The sequence below is a fragment of the Alligator mississippiensis genome, chromosome 12 (assembly GCF_030867095.1).
Source record: "Alligator mississippiensis isolate rAllMis1 chromosome 12, rAllMis1, whole genome shotgun sequence".
NCBI lineage: Eukaryota > Metazoa > Chordata > Crocodylia > Alligatoridae > Alligator > Alligator mississippiensis.
In genome coordinates, this window is record NC_081835.1 from 14,661,170 (window position 1) to 14,678,858 (window position 17,689).

Consider the following 17,689-nt stretch of genomic DNA (forward strand, 5'->3'; position numbering starts at 1 on the left):
GATCTGATCTGAGCCTGTCTCTATGTCCTAAAGTTACCCCTTTATTGTAAACATTAAAGGACAATTTGTACAGTAGAAAATGAACTCTTGCCCATTTAACCCATTTCCAGTATTCAAGAACATCAAATACCATTGTCCTTACTCAGTAAAAATCCAATTTGATGGAACTGTTCCTCTAAGAAGGCAGAAGAACCTAACAGCACCCAGAGCAAAGGTACCAAGCCAGACACTGGTTGAGGACATTCGTCCAGTGGGAGCACTGTCTAAATACAGACTGAGAGAGCAAAGAACTAGATGAGTTTGCTCAATATACTTAGCAACTTGTCTACATTACAAGGATGATGCCCCATGGCTAACAGAGACCTGCTGATAAGACCCCTAGTGCAGACATAGCGCTTCTGCCAGCAACTCTTCTGTTGTTCAAGGGAGCTGGTACAGCTCTAGTAGTGGAAAAACTTTCTGCCAGCAGAGGTATCTGCACTGCAAGGCCTGTCTCCCTTAGCCCAGCTAATATAGTTACTATAATTAAAGCAGCAGAAGCTCTATAGCATCCATAGGCCAAGCCTCAGGTCAAGAGAAATATAGTTCCAGTTGGCCTAATACCCAGGTTGTTTTGGTTTTTTTTATGAACGAGCTTCAATAAGTCTTAGACTAATGGGATTTTTGTTAAGCTCCAGCGTACAGATTTTTAAGGGAAAAATATTTTCTTCTGAAGTGTTTGCAGATCCTTATAGCACTGAACTCTAATGCCAGAGAACCAGAAAAGGAAACTGACTAGAAACACGGTGAAACAGACTTGCCTTTTTCACCAGCAAAGTCAATAGGAATGAAATGCACTACCAAGATGTATTACTAAGGATAAAGACATTAGGTTGGTAGAATTATCTTAAGTTTACCAATTAAAGTATTTGTACCAAGGTAAGGGCACAGTCAGCAAGGGATAGAGCAAGGTCCTCCATTACTATAAACCCCTGTGGCACTATTGAAATTGATGTAGCTACATCAAACTTACACCATCTGAGAATCTCATTCACTAAGTTTGTGAAAGAAGTGCATATTGTTGGCAAAAAGGAATCAAAACATTTTAGGTTAGGGTTTACCCCAGTTCTGGGGGTTAGACCCAAAATCCTGATCCCCCCCTGGCTCTCAAGTAGTCATCCTTACAAGCCATTTCCCTGAAATCACACAATCTAAATTAACCATTTTTTTCACCCAGAATCATGGTGTAGCCCTGCTGTCCATCCCAGTCCCACAGCCTCACTCTTCATTTACAGTGGAAGAGGATTAAAGCTAGGAAGGAGGTGTGGCTTTGTTAAGAACATAGAAGTCACTTATGATTCATAAAGTGGTTAAACTCCCTTATTTTGATTACCCATTCCTTACCAGTACTCTTCTCCACCAGTCATGCATTTCTCATAAACAGGTCCCTCCAGCTCCCTATGGCTGGGGAAGATGCCCTCATGATTGACGATGATGGTTTTTATAACCTCGTTGACATGAGCCTGGCAGGAGACTGGATCCTGCCCATCTGGAATATGCATCAAAGTTGGTCCAAAGCAGATGGCCAGGTTGTAGGGATCCATCATGTTCTCATCGCTGTACTGTGACAAGCTGCAAACACAAGCATCCCACAGGTAAAGCACTGAGCTTGTCTACTGTCAGCTCAAAAAAATTCTCAGCACAAAAATAGCACTGCACAGAAAGTGCCATCAGCCACAGCCAGGAAACACAATAAGATAGAGGAGATAGACAACCACCAAAGTACCAGACAATCTTGGACACGATGGGCTCTGAAAAACAGGGGAACGAGCTATTCAAGTAAACAGGAACAGATAAACAGACTCACTGATTGAGGAAAGCAAAGAGATATCTCATGACGACAATGACAGCTCGGGACAGGGTTATGATGATTTGCTGGATCTGGTGAACTCTTTCGGCAGGGTTCTCGATTTCTGGAACACAAGAACACAGGGTGGACCTCATGGCTGGACACTGACCTAAAGGCATCTAGTCACTATTGATGCAAGAAGGCACAGACTACTGTTCAGAATGAGTAGCCTGGCATGTAAGGGAAACAATACACATTTTGAGCTTTCATTTATGATTTAACACTGAAGGAAGAAATATAGAATCACATGTTAAACCTGCCTGACAAAACTGTGAAGTCATATGTGTATATTAGTGCCAAGAAGGCTAGAAGGGCCCATTCAATCATGTAGACAGTCTAATTGTACATCATAGGGTGTCTGGGTAAAACTTAATGGCCTCTGTCAAACTCAACCATTCTACTTAGGCCAACTATTTCAGTCCTCAAAAAACATAAGATATGCTACAAGTGAGGAATAAATTCTTCAGCCACTTAAAACTGAAGATATTTCACCGGCTTTATTTTATTCTCAGTATTTCCCCATTTGGAGACATATTTCCCACTTCCCAAGAGAACATCCTATAACCACCCAGCTCAGAAGACATCAGGAGTATCTGCTGAAGCTGGCACACCGCACAGTCAAAAATGCCAGATCCCTGAGCCCGTAAGTCGAGCAAGCAAGAGAGCATAGCGGTAGCTCAACAAGGTGCCATTCCCTCGGGGGAATGTAGTGTTGAGTCGAGCTTCCTGATGCCAGAGTTATAGCTATGATTTGTTTTAACCAATAATTGTCTAATGTAAGAAAAAAAAAAGAAAAGAAAAAAGAAAAGACATTCTGGCAAAAAAAATTCTTTCAGAATTTTCCTTTCTTTGAAGAAAACATTTTAGTCTCTCTCTGTTTGTTATCATTTGCTACAATCTTTTCCCCTCTCAGACTCCTTTTCTTTTCTACTTTTATTTTTTTGAAACCCAGAGGAACAAAAGTGCCGTGACAATTCAAACATTTCCCTGCAAGGTGTTTGAATGAAATGTCACAGAGACGTCAATGGTCACAGTCGTTACAAATCACATAAGTGGGATACTCCAACGAGTCCTGCTGAATGAGCCCCTACAAGCAGGATGACTTTTCTATCCGATTTTTTATCACGTGCATTTGAGAGACGTTTCCAATGAAAACTCAGCTTCCAGCTAACAGAAGTGACAAGCAGCCTTTTGCATGTTACAAGAGTTCTTCTTTCTTATCACAAAAACAATGAATTACACGGCACCGTGACATACACAACCCCATCTCACAACACTTCATCCCACACTTCCTAGAGCCCGGGGAAATCAAACTGGCTTTCAGTCATACGGCAGCAGCAGAGGGACCAGAGAGCTCGCTCAGATGAGCTCACCTTTCTACCTTGGGTAATAGGGTGGGGTAGAACAGTTTGAAAAGGGCTTCAACATCTCACAGCAGGGACAGCATTGGTTTTCAAATGTCAAAAGCTTCCCAGTCCATTTAAGCTGGGATATAAATTATATTGCATATATTTTAGAGACAGTGAGTGCGTCTACACATGCAATGTAATGCGAAGCAATAAACACCAGAGTTTATTGCTCCAGTGTTTACTGGTCCCAAATGCACCATTGAATGCACACCAGGGACTGGAGCACATTGAGCTGGGTTGGAGCAACCTCAACTGGCGGGGGGGCCCATGGATCATCCTACCAGCCCAGGGTTGCTCCTCCCAACTTAGCGTACTGCAGAGGAGCCGGCTGGGGCATGCGGGTGCTTCAGCGCAGGGTAGCCAGCAGGCAAGTACTATTTTGCTGTGGAATTAATTAGTTTATTCCAACCTAATAGGGGTGCACATGTAGAAGTGCAACATTTTTTGTGCAGCTAATTAGTCTACTCCACAGTACACATATTGTGTAGACACACCCAGAGAACAGGACAACATTTAGCACCAGATTTCTAATGTGAATTAGATGCTGAAGTCTTTCCTTTAATTATGATACTTCATCATCAGCTGAGAAGTGTAAGAAAGAGGAAAGGAAAAGCTTTAGAAGCATTTAAATATAAGCTTACCTTTTAGCACATAAGCAACCCTAGTTGAATTATTCACTTACTTAAATATATGCTTAGCTAGGCTGGAACCAAAATCAGTTTGGAGTATTTCTTTTGCAAACTAACAGTAATCACTATAATCCAAATGCACAGCTTATTTCCCTGTCATGTCTAAAACTGCAAATTCTATCAATTCTCCTTTTCCCTAAAGGGCACCAAGAACGTCCATCATTTTCCAATAAATATTCATCAGTACCAGGACATATTGGGAAAAACATACTTAAGCCCCAGAAACCAGTTTCCCCAGTTCCAGTGGACTGAATAGAGCTGGGCAGAACGTTCTAGAGAAAAGCGGCAGCCTCTTGAGCTCCATGAATTCAAACCCAAACCCATGAAAGTCTAAAACAAACTGCTCCTCCCCTGCACGTGTGAATGTATCCCAGCATTTTCTGGGTCTTTTGGGGACAGGAAGTGCAAATGGTGAGACAGTAAGAGGATTGCTGATCTCTTCAGGTCATTCTCTCCATTTACTTGTAATAACTTAGCAAATCCAAGAGGTTTAGTTCAGATGTTTGTGCCTATTGTACTGCTAGATCTTACTGACCACTCCTCCTCTGTTGAGTAGAGGCCACAATGCCTTGGGGCAGCAAAACGCTTATCTGTACCTCATTGTTTGTACTTACTTATAGTAGATATCAAGTCTTGAAACCTTTCCTTAGGAAAGAGGGGGTTTTCCAGTCCTCGGAAATATAGCTTTAAGACCCCAGCAACTGAATTGATGTCTCGTTCATTTTGATCATCAGCAAGGGGGTCTTCACCTGAACAGATAAAAGGTTTAATTCTAGTTGAATTAGGCAGCAAGCACTGTTCAGCTGACTAGAATTGGAAAACCAGTGATCAAGAAAACAGCATGTGAAGTGGTAACACTATTTAATTTCCAAGAGTGTCAAGGGCTTAATAAGATAGCGTGTTAAACAACACCATGCTGAGACATGCTATAGTCCAACTTATGGTAATCAAGGGCACAAGGGTAATTGTCATGGCAAGGATTTACAAACTTTCCAGAAAATTATGCATGGCATTATTTAGTTTTCTTTCATAGTTTTCAGCCTGCTGCATCTTTTGTATGCAAGACAAGAGCTCATAACTGAGTGAGGTGATAGTTTGAGAGAGCTGCAGAAGACAAGGAATTGTGTGCCAGCACACCTGTGTTACACTGAAATCCATGGGATGCCTTTCAGATAACATAACGAGGGCACCAGAGGGCACTGCATGGAGGGATTTAGATATCCATTTCTTAAATGGTAAATGGATGTGCAAGTCCCTTAGTTATCTCCAAAAATGCCAAATGGAACCTGCATGGTTGGTATAGATTCAAAAGGATGATTATGATCACACCCATCTGACCCCCATATAATACAGGGCATACAATTTCATCTAGAGAAATTATGTTTAAATAAACTCCTTAATTGTGCAATCCTTTCTGCTGTTCTCCTCAGAGAGGCATTAGAAACTGCGATCGGTAGAGTCAGCAGACGTACTAGGTAGGCCATATTTTGCTTTATACAAAGCTTAAGTTACAGCTGTAACGACAGTTCGTGCAGCACAGTGCAATTAGCCCATTCTCTATATTGCACATGTTATAGTTACCTTGCTGGGGTAATATGAAACCAGGGGATCAAGGAGGCTGACACTCAGCATAGGAGCATTAAATATAGTAACTTTTCTCTAATACTTTATTACTGTCCAGGAAAGCTGATAAAAGAAAAACTCGTGGAAAGCAGAGCCTTATCATATTATCTCATTTCCCCGCAGAGGAGCTCCCATTCTCCTAGAGAAAAGCATCCCATTTCCTTGTAACAGAAACGCCTGCTGGGCGTGAGTTACAAAAATGCCTCAGGGAAGAATTATGTATCAATTCTGATTGAGACTCCCACCCATAGTATCTTCCTCCTCAATAAACTCTAGGAGAGAGTCCAGCCACTCCAGTCTTAATCAATATACCTTGGCAGGATCACCTGCCAATCACATACCTCTTTCAAATGAATTTTTGATGTCATTGACTTCAACCTGAGATCCAGGAACTCTAAAAATACCCTGCTGTTGAAGACCTAGAGAGTGCAAAGTAAAACAGAACAGTGAACGGGATGTTTGTGCCCATCCGCTGGCAATTCAGAATTTCACTTCCTTTGTTTTGCTGAAATCAGATGTGGGCCACTATGCCATGCTCGCATATTAGGACAATATTTGTCAGAGAACAGTGTCTTTGGAAAGAATATGCAGATGCACTCCAAAAGGAGAGAGCTGGAAAATCAAGCCTTACTAAGCTCCAGAAAACAAACACTTAATTTGCGGTCAGAAAGGTAAACGGAAATTCGTTGTGGCTGGCGCTACAGAGTATTTTCCATACTGACCAGAGCACAGCAATATACAGACGTTGCCATAAATGGCTGAAATCTCACTTTCCTGACCTCCCTTGTCACCATCTCAAGTTGAAAAGAGCCCCAATCCACCACCTGCCCAATGATGCAGACAGATAAAATATTTGTGAAACAGGAGGAGATGACAGATAGCTAAAAGTGTGGAGACAAAAGTATCAGGCTGCTTAGAGCCAATGGGCAGTGGCTGGTACAATCTGTACCCTGTCTGACCTGACCCCTGGTAGGCAGCATGCTCTTTGAAGACACTTAACTGTTTTCTCCTTTGTTCTTGTTGAAATAAATGGAAAGAATTATTGGCTAAGGCATGTCTTTTATGTGCAAGAAAAGGAATCATAATCATCATCATAAGATTTTATTTCTACTCAATTTCTCCAATTGAAGTCCCCATGATCAAACAGCCAGAAGGACTCTCATTGGATCGTGGCCCAAATGAACAATTTAACCCCAAAATAAACACCTACGGGAACTAAATATTTGCCACTCTTGTAAATGACGTCCTAGTTTATGCTGTCAGATTTATAACCCAACCCCATATAGTTAATAAAGATAGATGACACCTCCATTATACTTGGCTGTGAATTGAAAGTCCTTTATTACTTTTATGCAACAGCTTCCACTGAAATTATAGGCAAACATTAAATTAGCTTACCGTACAAATTGATGTATCGGATGCAGCTTTCCACTACGAGTGGGATTGCCTGCCCTGAATCCTTAAAAAACAAGGAATTAAGAATTTACTGGCTTGTCAATAAGCGTAAACTGGACATTTATTTAAGTACAGTATACAAGCACTCAGGTTTGAAAATCAGTGTCATTTAGTTTAGTAAGAGAATAAGCAAGAGAAGGAGGTGCTAAATATGCCAAGCCAGCAAAGAGGGCTAAATCCACTTATGTGCAGTCAATTATTTATGAAAAAGGCCTCTACTATATGTGTGAAAGGCTGTTTCTCTTTATCTGGTTGGCTGAAAAACAAAACAGAATAAGGGACAAATGCAACTGAAATGTAATTGCTCTATTTCGAAGGTGGGATATGACCCCCCAAAGACTTGCAATTTACCTGAGTGATGAAATAACCTTCCAGCTACAGGATTTACATAAAGAAACAGCCATTGTCAATAGAGGTTACATTATACAAAGAAGTATGTGAAATACATTAATTAGGAACTAAAAATGGGGGTTGGCCCCAGAATGAATTTAGTTTTCGTATCTTAGCTGCTTTCTCACATAGCCCCTAATGGAATGGGGGTAGACTGCAGGCACATTTGGCTTTGCAAGTGGATGCTTTTATAGTTTGGGCTACAACAGCATCCCTCAGTTTGACTTAGATTTGGTCTGGAGAGGAGGGCCTCTAGTAAATACCTGATTTCTTGTTCGAGCATTCCTTCTTCCTCTGACAACACAAAAAAGCAGCAAAGCAGGAGAAAAAGAGAAGGTTAAGCAAGAATAAGATCAGTTAAAGTAAGCATATCACCCAGAGGCCATGAAAGCTCAAATGCAATGGCAGCTTAGAAAAGTCCAATTCAGGCTCACAGCTTTTCTGCAGCCTTACCCCATCACCTGCTGAGTATGCAGCATCTGAGCCTCAGTGATTGGTGAGCATTCAGAAGCTACCTGCCAGATCTGTTCCAATTTTCCTTCTTCCACCTTTCTCCTGCTGAATTGCCCAAAGTTTCATTGCATTAAAAGTAGATGCCAATTTTTCCCCTTGTTTCTTCCACAGTTCAGAGGGAAACATAGCATCACAGCCATTCCACAACTGTCCATTCTTGGTGGGGAGGGTTAGACTTTCCACTGAAGCATTTGCTATCAGGCAGAAGTTTCAGGACCAGACAAACTCTGCTTCCAAGCTGGTGCAGAAACTCCCAGGCTTTTAAATACACTACTAATGGTTGCCCACAGTACTCTCCTTATTATGTAGGACACCAGTCTATTCAGAGAGGTTTCAATGCAGCTAATTTCTCTAGAATAATATTTTAACAGGCTGGGTTTTAATGAACATGACATTTTTAAAAATCAATTTAAGTATGGACAATTACATGTATTAAAGAGATTAATGGCTTTCTCTATCTGGGTTGTCTATTATTCGTGACAATGCGCTAGCCATTTATAAGCACTGCATTTAGGCTTCCTTCTACATAAAAACAGCATAATAGAAGTATCTAAATCAGGGATGGAAAAGACCTATTAGTTGATCTAATCCAACCTTTGTCAGTGCTGCCTGCTATAATATATTCTCTAGCGCTATATTTACTTTAGGATTAATGGGGTTTTCATCACTTCCTTAGGAAGGCTACGCCACAAACAGAATGTGTCGCTGGGTTAGCTTTTGGTGGATCAATTGTTAGGCTATTAGATTTATCCTTTGGGCATAAAGAGTGATGACTTTTGGAGGCATCTTCAAAGATCTTCAATATTATTCTCAGGCTATTCAGATTTTGCAGCTTGCAGGGGGCAAGAGGATGCTCAGTTGTATGCCTAACACATTCAGCTGGTAGGTCTTGGACAGACAACACATTTACACTGATGTAAACAGCCTACACAGTGATAGGCAAAGAGCAGGCAGATGATGTAAACCCCTACACCAAGGCAACCTATTTGAATCAGGTGCAGAAATTATCCTGGGATAAAAATCAGGGGTAAAACTAAACTAGTGTATATATTACACTGCTGTACTTATAGTCTGCTTTCTTTATCCTGGGGTAGCAGCCTGCTGAATGCAAACAGGCTAATACCTGCTCTGCTGATACCTCGCAGTGAAGTGCTATAAAAGCATCTACTGCAAGCAGCTGTCCCAGAATATGAGCCTGCTCTGGATTCAAGTGTCACTTACCTCAATGGATAAAACCAAATTACACCAGCATAAATGTCTTTCCAGTCCAGTCCGGCCCTTAGTTACATTAGCATTAACCAACTTAATTGATCTGTACCATTGTAACTAAAAAGCATAATTTGGTCCAAAATGATCAAAGGCATATGTCTATGATCAAAGGCAGTTAGACCACAGCTGAGGCAAAGCTGCTAGATTCACTCAAATAGCTGCTGGCTTCTGTACTTTGAGGCTAACAGGAGGGAAAAGCTATCATCACGTTTCCCGAGTCATATTGTTTGGTGGGTTTTTTTGCAGTGAAGCACTTAAGCACTGACTGAAGTGAGGCACATGCTTAAGCAGAACAGGATTACATTGCTCAGACAATACAAGCACCTTCCTTCTATTAGATTCCTTCTTCTGCTCCCCAGCCTGTGTCAGAGCAGAACTTTCTGCAAGGGGGAGGACCAGTGAGTCTAATAACACACAAGCCAGGCCTGGTTTTATTGCAAATGAATCGTTTGAGGGGCATCTTTTTTCCCCCGATAAGTGCTTGATTTTATTAGACGGCATCAGTCAACTCTACCAGCCTTTGGCACTGAAGCTGACTAGATTGATTCTTTTTTAAGTGACACTGAAGAGCTGCACACCCACTCAAGACACCCATACACAGAATGCTTCAGCAGAAGTCTGCTTTGCTGTCATTCTCTATAACTGGGAGACAATTTTGGAGAGTTTATGCATCATTTGATGTTCTCCTGCAACCATGTCAAGGGGAGAAAAAAAAGGGGGGGGGGGCACTGAAATGCTGAGGTAGAGTCTTTTAAAGTTTCTATTTTGAAATTCCTCAAGGAATCCTGCTGGAAGACTATGTCCTCCTGTCACCTGGCTTCCTTCCCTCACCTCCACAGCCCTCCTCCTCTCAGGACTGTCTAGGACTCCACCTGCCTGTGAAAGAAGCCAATAAGTATTTGGTTTTGCATCTTCCCTTCCCCAAACACTACCAGCCCCATCAGTCTGTATAGTGTGATCTTGGAAGATTTTCTCTTTGCTTCCTGCTTGATCTTCAGCAAATCTCTTTCTATGACAGGTGGATGTGTTGCTGTTTACTACCAGCATGCTCAAATAATAGCATCTTATAGAGCCAAGATGGCTATGCCTGCTGTGATAAGATATGGAAGACTGCAATTAACCTGTTGACAGGCCAGAATTGCATCCTGGCTCCACAAGGGTCATTAATACTACCTTTTCCTTCCCAGACGATGCAGACAGACGTGTGACAGATAATGTAATGAATGCACCAGAAGTGAGAACAGCTATGGATGGAAATCTTCACTGAGGCAAAGAGCATACTAGCCATGTTAATAGTATGCACAATGCATAGGAAAGACCAGGTCCCAGAAAGGAAAGGAGTTAGCAATTAGGAAAGGAAAGCCACCATTACATTCAGAGCATTCATAGACTCTCACTGTCAGCTAGCAAGTACCTTAATGAATGTTTCCATATTGCCGTTAAAGAGTTTATGATTATAGACTGAGAGAGGCCTAGGTCTCCTCATTTTCTGTGGTTTAGGGGGAAGACATGGGGGCCTGGGAAAAATGGAACAAAAGAAATAAAATAAAATAAAATAAAAAGACACCAACATAAATACAATGATGGGGAAAGATCTCAGCAAACAGGATGGGGGAAACAGGGGAAAAAGGCTCTGTGAGAACTAGTGCATTGGCTCCACGCACACCGTGCATCTGTTCTCCCCACCAGCACTTTCCTGGAGAGTCTGACGCTGCTTCCCCACTTATTGAGATGGCTTAAATGAAGGCAGGGATATTCACTAATTCCATGTCTATGTACTAAACTTACCACGCCTGGCAACAGTCCTCTCGATACACTGCCCTGCTCTGAGCCAGGGGCTCCTAAGCTGCCAGCAACACTGCCACATCTGCATGGCACCATGGGGGGGACTAACTGGCATAGTCCATCAGCAGGGCTACACGGCCCATTCAATGCACTAAATAGCCGCTGCCACACTGCTTCTAGGTTAGGAGGCAGCCTGCCTAGACATGGTCTCATGGGGGCACGGCCTAAGCACTTTAAAGATCACCTCTGCCTGGCAAAGGAATCCATACAGGGGTCCAGTGTAAAACCAGACATGGGTTCGCAGAGGGTTGTGTCTTCACTATCCCAAAGCCCTTGCCAAGAGTCTGGAGGGGGATAGCCTCATGCGCTTTCACAGACCTCGGACAGATTGCCTAGGCACCAGTCCTATGAAGAGCTCCAGGCACTGGGCTTCCTTGTGCTTATGCAGAGCTCCAATGAAGAGAGTAAGATGCTAAAATGCAGGAGTTGGGAGGTGGGTCTATTTTGCAGGCAGCTCATTAGGGAAAAAAAAATCAAGGTTTGGCACCCTAAATTGTCTGAGGCAGAGATATACTCTTCATGCTGGTCTGTAATTTACCCAGAATTACAAATCAGAATCCTAGCTACTCCTCTTACCAAAATGTAATGGTAAAATAGCCAAGCTATTATCCCCCATTGCCTGTGATCTCCCAATATGACATGACAAGATTATCATCAGCATAACAATGAGAGAGCACTAACAGGACATTACTAGGAGGCTAAAAAAGACAGTTGAAAAAGTGCTTAGGAGTGTTGAACGCTCCTCTCCAGAAATGACCATGGTAATCAGGGTATAAACACATCTACTAACACTATCTCAATACATTACAGGCCACGCAGAATCTGCTGTAACTAGGCCAAAGAATGCAGATGCTGAGCATGTTTGGTCAAGGTCTTGCCTGTTACTCATAGGGAGGTTTCTTTGTCACTCTTCAGGACATGGTGCATCACCATCACAATCTCAGTATCTGCTGGCAGCTGGGATAACATTTCACAAAAGAAAAAGGCAAACTGTGACACTTTGCAAGGTTTTTTAACAACTTCCTGTGCTTATCCTGGTTCATCACACCCTCCTGAAAAGTGAATGCTCAGCAGCTGTGAACTCCTCTCTCTTCAGGGACAGATCCAAAATGAAGCACGGCTCTCGCCTGACAAATGGTGGGGACAGGCTTTCTATCCCCAGACAGAGATCAACCGAGGGATGTAATTTAGCAAATAAATGACGACACCTCTAAATCTTTTGTCACTTAGCTCTTATCTGTAGGGTTACAGTCAATCCTCTCTGGGTGCTGTCTAGTTGGGGGGAAGGGGAGAGATTCACAGCACATTTTTCTTACAGCCGTTAACACAGGTTGTGGGCTTCTGTTGTTTTGTCTTCAAAATCAGTGCCTTCCATGCCGCTTTTAAATGTAAAAAAGTCAAGGCAGCCTCCCAGAGGATGCAAAAAGACCTACAACCAGCCAGCAGAACCCCCCAGTCACCAGTGACATGGGAAGCACAGCACCCACAAACAGCCGGACAAAATAAGCCAGCACGCGGAGCCCAGATTTATGCAAAACATTGCAGCAACAAGCTGAAATGTGCCACTTGGCAACAAGGCACAGTCCTAAACGAAGAGACCAGATGGAGCGCAGAACAGTAGGAAAGAGCCATTTGGTAAATAAACAGTATTTAGAGCTCCGTCTCGCTCCTAAAGAACCCCCTTTCCTTCCAATTCCTCAGGGACTGCCAAAAAACAAGTTAGGATTTTTTATTGTTTTTTAATACATCAAAAATGGTGCTTGCAACATTCCTCTAAGAGACAGTCCTGCATCCGGGTCATCTGAAGCAAAACTAGGTGGAGCACAGCTGAAATCTCTCCATTCACTTCAATCTGGAAGAGTGTTTTTTAAATCAATTGAGTAAGCAAAAGAATTCCTGGCTGCCATATGTGATTGTTTAAATGTGGCAATTTACTGCAGGCCGAGAAGGCTTGAATTTCTACAGAGCTGTTCCTTCCCACTGCAAATCACACAGAAGCTTCAGACAGAACTGAGTTCAAGCCCAAAACTGCAGAGAAGTGAGGGTCTGACAGACAGCTGGAAAGTGTCAGGGCATCCCAACATGTCCATGAGGAAAGAAACTGAAATGAAGCAGCTCCTAGGTCTTATCTGGTCTTGCTGCACTTACTCCTTGGGTTACAGGTGGCCCCAACCACAACCAGCACCCCAGAACTGCACAAATGTGGAAGAAGAGACAGAGGCAGCCCACAAAAGTTTACAATCAATACAGGCAAAGGACTGGAGGCACCAAAGAGTGAAGTGACTCATCCAATTCACACAGCAGGGACTCCAAACCCAAATCTCCAGAGCCTCAATCAAATGTCAAAGCCTGTGGCCAAGTCCCCTCCTTCACCAAACCACTCAGAGAAATGCACAGCACTTACGGAGCAGCAGAATCAGACCCACTGATGTCAATGCAACACGGGGAACCAGCATCCACCTCTGCCCTAGCACTGATGGGTGTGGGTGACCAGTTTGCAGAGGCAGCCCCCCTTATCTCAACTAGCGTGGATAACCCCTGGAAAGCGGCCCATGGATGTGGAGGAGGCTACTTTCAGCACAGAGGCTGGGCGTTTAACCATTTTGTTCCGATTCCCACTATTCAACCTAACTATATCTTTCAAAATTCAAATGCGCAGGGCTCAAACAACTCATGCCAAAGGAGGGAAGAAAACAGAATAAAAATCTATTGTCGTTATTCCACCCTAACCTCAGCCCAACAAAACGTTATGGATGTTTATGCTGCAAGACACCACAGAAGGGGATTTCATGATTACAGTTCAAATTGGTGCCAGGAGCCTTTTATGCAAAAGTTCTCAGAGAGCCAGGCTGAATGAACAAGCACAATTTACAAACAGCCATAAATGTTAAAGGTGACAGTTGTGATCCGCTGCTGCATAAATCAGGTTCCTTTAATTAAAAGAAAGAATTTGACTCCATGCACTTTTACTGCTTCTAACCATCCCTTCAGCTGACAATTAAGGAGCAGAAATGGCTACAGTCCAGTGAAGAGCCTGTCTGCTGTAAATCAAAAAGACCAAGGACGATTGCTGCTGTATAATTCCCTCTTGTTGGGTGAGGCTCTACAACAAGGAGATTGTGGCCTTCTGGCTGTATTTAGGCTGTTTGCGCAGGGCTTGCAGTGCTGCCGAGTAGGAAAGGGAGATTTTCTCCTGTTTGTTTTTCTCCGAGATCCATCAGAAACGAAAGCAAACAAAAGCAGCAGTACATCTACGAGCATTGCCACCCTACGTCTAACAGCCTCAGTCAGCCTTTCCTGGGAATACTTTGACGGGCGATACCATTCCCATGGCTCCCAGTCTTGAGAAGAAAAATACAGAATAAATTCTAGGTACAGTTTTTGTTCTTTGCTTCTCTTTTTCTGGTGTCCTTTCAATCAAATCAGTTGGTCCTTTACCGCAACACCTAAAGGATCACTAATCCTATGTGTCCTGACCCTTCATCTGCTGCTAGCTGTGGGTCATCTATCTGTGAAGAAACCTTTCCAACAACTGACTCCATCACTCATTCTGTGATCATCTTGCATCTGTTCTAAGTGGGACCAGTGATGAGGAGACATGGGGTAGCTGGTGATTTGGGCAGGATGTGGAACCAGCCCATGTAGGAGCTCTCTAGCAGTGTGAGGCTTGCAGCAGGTGAGTAAGCCAGCCTCTGATACTGGGACAACTGGAGGCAGCCCCCTGGAAATCACAACCGTTCCACTACAGTAGAATCAGGCCCGTGCCTTTATAGCTTTATACCCGAGATACGGGGGACCCCGTTTGCCTTCTGTGGGTCTTGAGAGAAAAAAATGCAGGCCAGGAGACTGAACCATGGACCTCTTATGCTGCCAAGCCCTGTGCCCTGAGCTAAGGATTTCTCACTCGCTCATACAGGAATAATGCATGCAGGGCAGTGGAAGCTAACTAAGCGAGAGGGACCCTTACCTTCACTCAATTGCCCCTTGCCACCGCTGTTTAGCTCCTTTGTGGGTGCTCAGTTCTGGTGGCGTTCTAAGTTACCATGGTATGGATCCTTTCCCTGCCACTTGGAAGTAGATTAAGGACCCCAAAATCCTTTGCTGAAGTAGGAAGGTGGGGGGGGGTGCATTTTCCTGTCTGGAAAGGCAGCCAGCCACAGCAGCCACTATGTATTTCAGCATTTATAAAATTAAATGTTTTTGTTGGTATTGCAAACCCTATTAAACACTGAAGCAGCATTACAGAAAGATAATGAGATGGGGTTAACAAGCTGTGGAGAAGGGGCTGACAGCTCTGCTGACCTACAAGGTGGGGAGGCACACCTCTTACAGCTGTAAATCCAGGAAATGCATAGCAAGTCACTAGAGCTAAATACAACTGCTTCACATCCTTAGCATTCTGAAAATGCAATGAGAAAGGCTTCATCCCCCAAAATTTACCCTCAACTCTATATACCACCTCAGATGAAGTCCCAGGGAGCCACTAGCATTTTCTACCTGGCTAGACAATGGGACCGGGTACAGGGTAGTGACCCAGGCACCATCTCAAGTCCACAAAGCACATCCAGCTCTTGCTTCCACAATGGATTGCAGGGCTGGAGCTCAGAAGGGACAGCCCCTGTGCCACGCAGGCCTAAGACTGGCCTGGGATACAACCCAACCTCATCCATCCATCAGGACACTGCAATGCACCGTGCTGACGCAGCACTTCTAGGCACTTCAGAGTTAGTCAGCTGAAAATCATACTGCAGCAAAATCCAGGCTCTGTTTGTCATCGTTCTAATTAATGCATTAGACAAAGTAGGAGAGAAGCAGGCCACTGAGAGGGAGAGCCTGGCTTCACCTTCTCCGGTCCTCACCAAGATCTTCAGCCACAGGAGAGCTGAAGGATTCAGTGACATTTTAAACCCAATGCTCTGGATCAGGAAGCAAACTGTATCTGTCCTGGGTCTTACCCCCTCGGGCAGAATGAGTCGGATATCTGCCCCCAAGCAGATAAGTAGAGGAAACCCCTCTTACCTGGTGGTTCCACATTCAGCTCTTTCACCTGGAAAGAAAAACGACACATCAATTGCCATCTTGTTTTCACATCAGTGTCAAGCCTGTATTGTTTTATTACACACGCATGCACACATGCACGCACACACCCTACCCACCCACCAGGGTCCTTTCAGCCACAAGTTAATTACTAGTGAAGGCTGAAAAACTGAATGTCCTACATCTTACAGAAGGCTGAGGGTTTCTTTAGGTTACCTCACTAGCTCTGCCTCTCTTGGATGTCAAAGGCTGCATCTAGTAAGGAGCTGAGTGCCCTCGACTTCCACTGAGATCAGCAGCTCACTGTAGGCCCAGAGATGGTGCTTTGTTTCTTTTTGTACCCCGTGAGAACTAGCCAGTTCTTTGGCTGGTATAAAGCAATGCAACTCCATGGCTGTTGACACAGCTAGGCTGACTTATACCGGCTCTAAGCTTGCATCATCTTTTTATACCCTACCAAAAAGAAAGTGCGTGTGCTGATAAGGACTAAAGCCCCAGGGAAGTTTGTTGAAGTTATGCCACTGCCTCATGGAGGGCCTCTAATACCATCTGAATACTGGAGTATTCAGTAGCTCAGCTTTTCCCATGAGATAACACAGTCCATCTAATCGTTTCCAGGCAGACTCTATTCTGGCTGTCAATGTTCGTATTCCCTTCATGTATTTATAGTGCCTGGGTTTCATATAAATGGCAGCGTATCACTGGTGATAAGATCTATTCATTTTTAAAAGTGAATGTCAACCCACTGATAAAATTGTAAACTCATTTTGCATGCTGTTTGTGCCTTTCTGTCAAGACCAGGAAAGCTGATTTCCTCTTCATTTTTTATGACACATGAAAGGAAGCAGGCAGGTACACAGCCCTCTTTCCTGCTCTCCATCAGGGTCCAAAGGACTGAGTCCTCAGCCACCTCCTTGCTGCCCCCTCTGCATCATCCTCAATCATGACATTTCATTATGTCATGGCCACCATGTTTGCTGGCACTCCTTGAATGTCTAGATACCTGAACTACTGCTGCCCAAACTACTGGGCCAAGACTCAGTAGCAGAATGGACAGGGAAGAGGCTCTGTATTACATCCATATGAATGGGTCACCTTCACGAGGCACAAAGCTCTTCTTTCCCCACCATATACTCTCTTGCATTAAGGCCCCCAAGGATAGACTGGTTTCCCTCACATCTCTCGCTGGCGATGTCTAGAAGTCTGTTTTGGAGGATATCCCTCCTCAAAAGCCCTCTTCTCCACCTCCACCACTGCTAGTAGTTCAGCAAATCATCCCTGTTTCCCAGACTTGCGTCCATAGCTCTTTTTCCTTGACCCTCTTCCACATCCTCCATAGAAAGGCCGCTGCTTTCCCCTGCTCCCTACGAGAATGCAATACGGCCGCCATACAGTTTATTATCAAAGAAGGCTGGGGAATGCAAAAGCTAAGGTCTGTGGAGCAAGGGCATTCCTCCTCGCTAGCAAAAACATGCGGTGATCTGAAAACTAAGATTCTTTCAGACGAACATCAGTTTGGGCAGAAACGATTTCAATGTGGCACAGACTACTTGGTGGAACTGCTGCAGGGA

At 43.7% G+C, this 17,689-nt stretch overlaps 1 protein-coding gene across 4 annotated transcripts in view; it reads right to left on the minus strand.

Annotated features, from left to right (window-relative positions):
- The window catches only part of SRGAP3 (SLIT-ROBO Rho GTPase activating protein 3), a 208,683-nt gene that overhangs the window by 12,503 nt on the left and 178,491 nt on the right, over positions 1–17,689 (minus strand). For 2 of the 4 annotated variants that reach the window (XM_019499705.2, XM_059715992.1), the window contains exons 11-17: positions 16,101–16,128; positions 7,718–7,748; positions 7,008–7,068; positions 5,951–6,028; positions 4,601–4,735; positions 1,847–1,952; positions 1,384–1,611 (exon numbers count right to left, since the gene is read on the minus strand). In XM_019499705.2, the coding sequence (XP_019355250.1) occupies positions 1,384–1,611; positions 1,847–1,952; positions 4,601–4,735; positions 5,951–6,028; positions 7,008–7,068; positions 7,718–7,748; positions 16,101–16,128 (667 nt within the window). Of the gene's footprint in view, positions 1–1,383; positions 1,612–1,846; positions 1,953–4,600; positions 4,736–5,950; positions 6,029–7,007; positions 7,069–7,717; positions 7,749–10,650; positions 10,754–16,100; positions 16,129–17,689 lie in introns of all 4 variants that reach the window. The other 2 variants (XM_019499704.2, XM_019499703.2) reach the window with 1 other exon arrangement.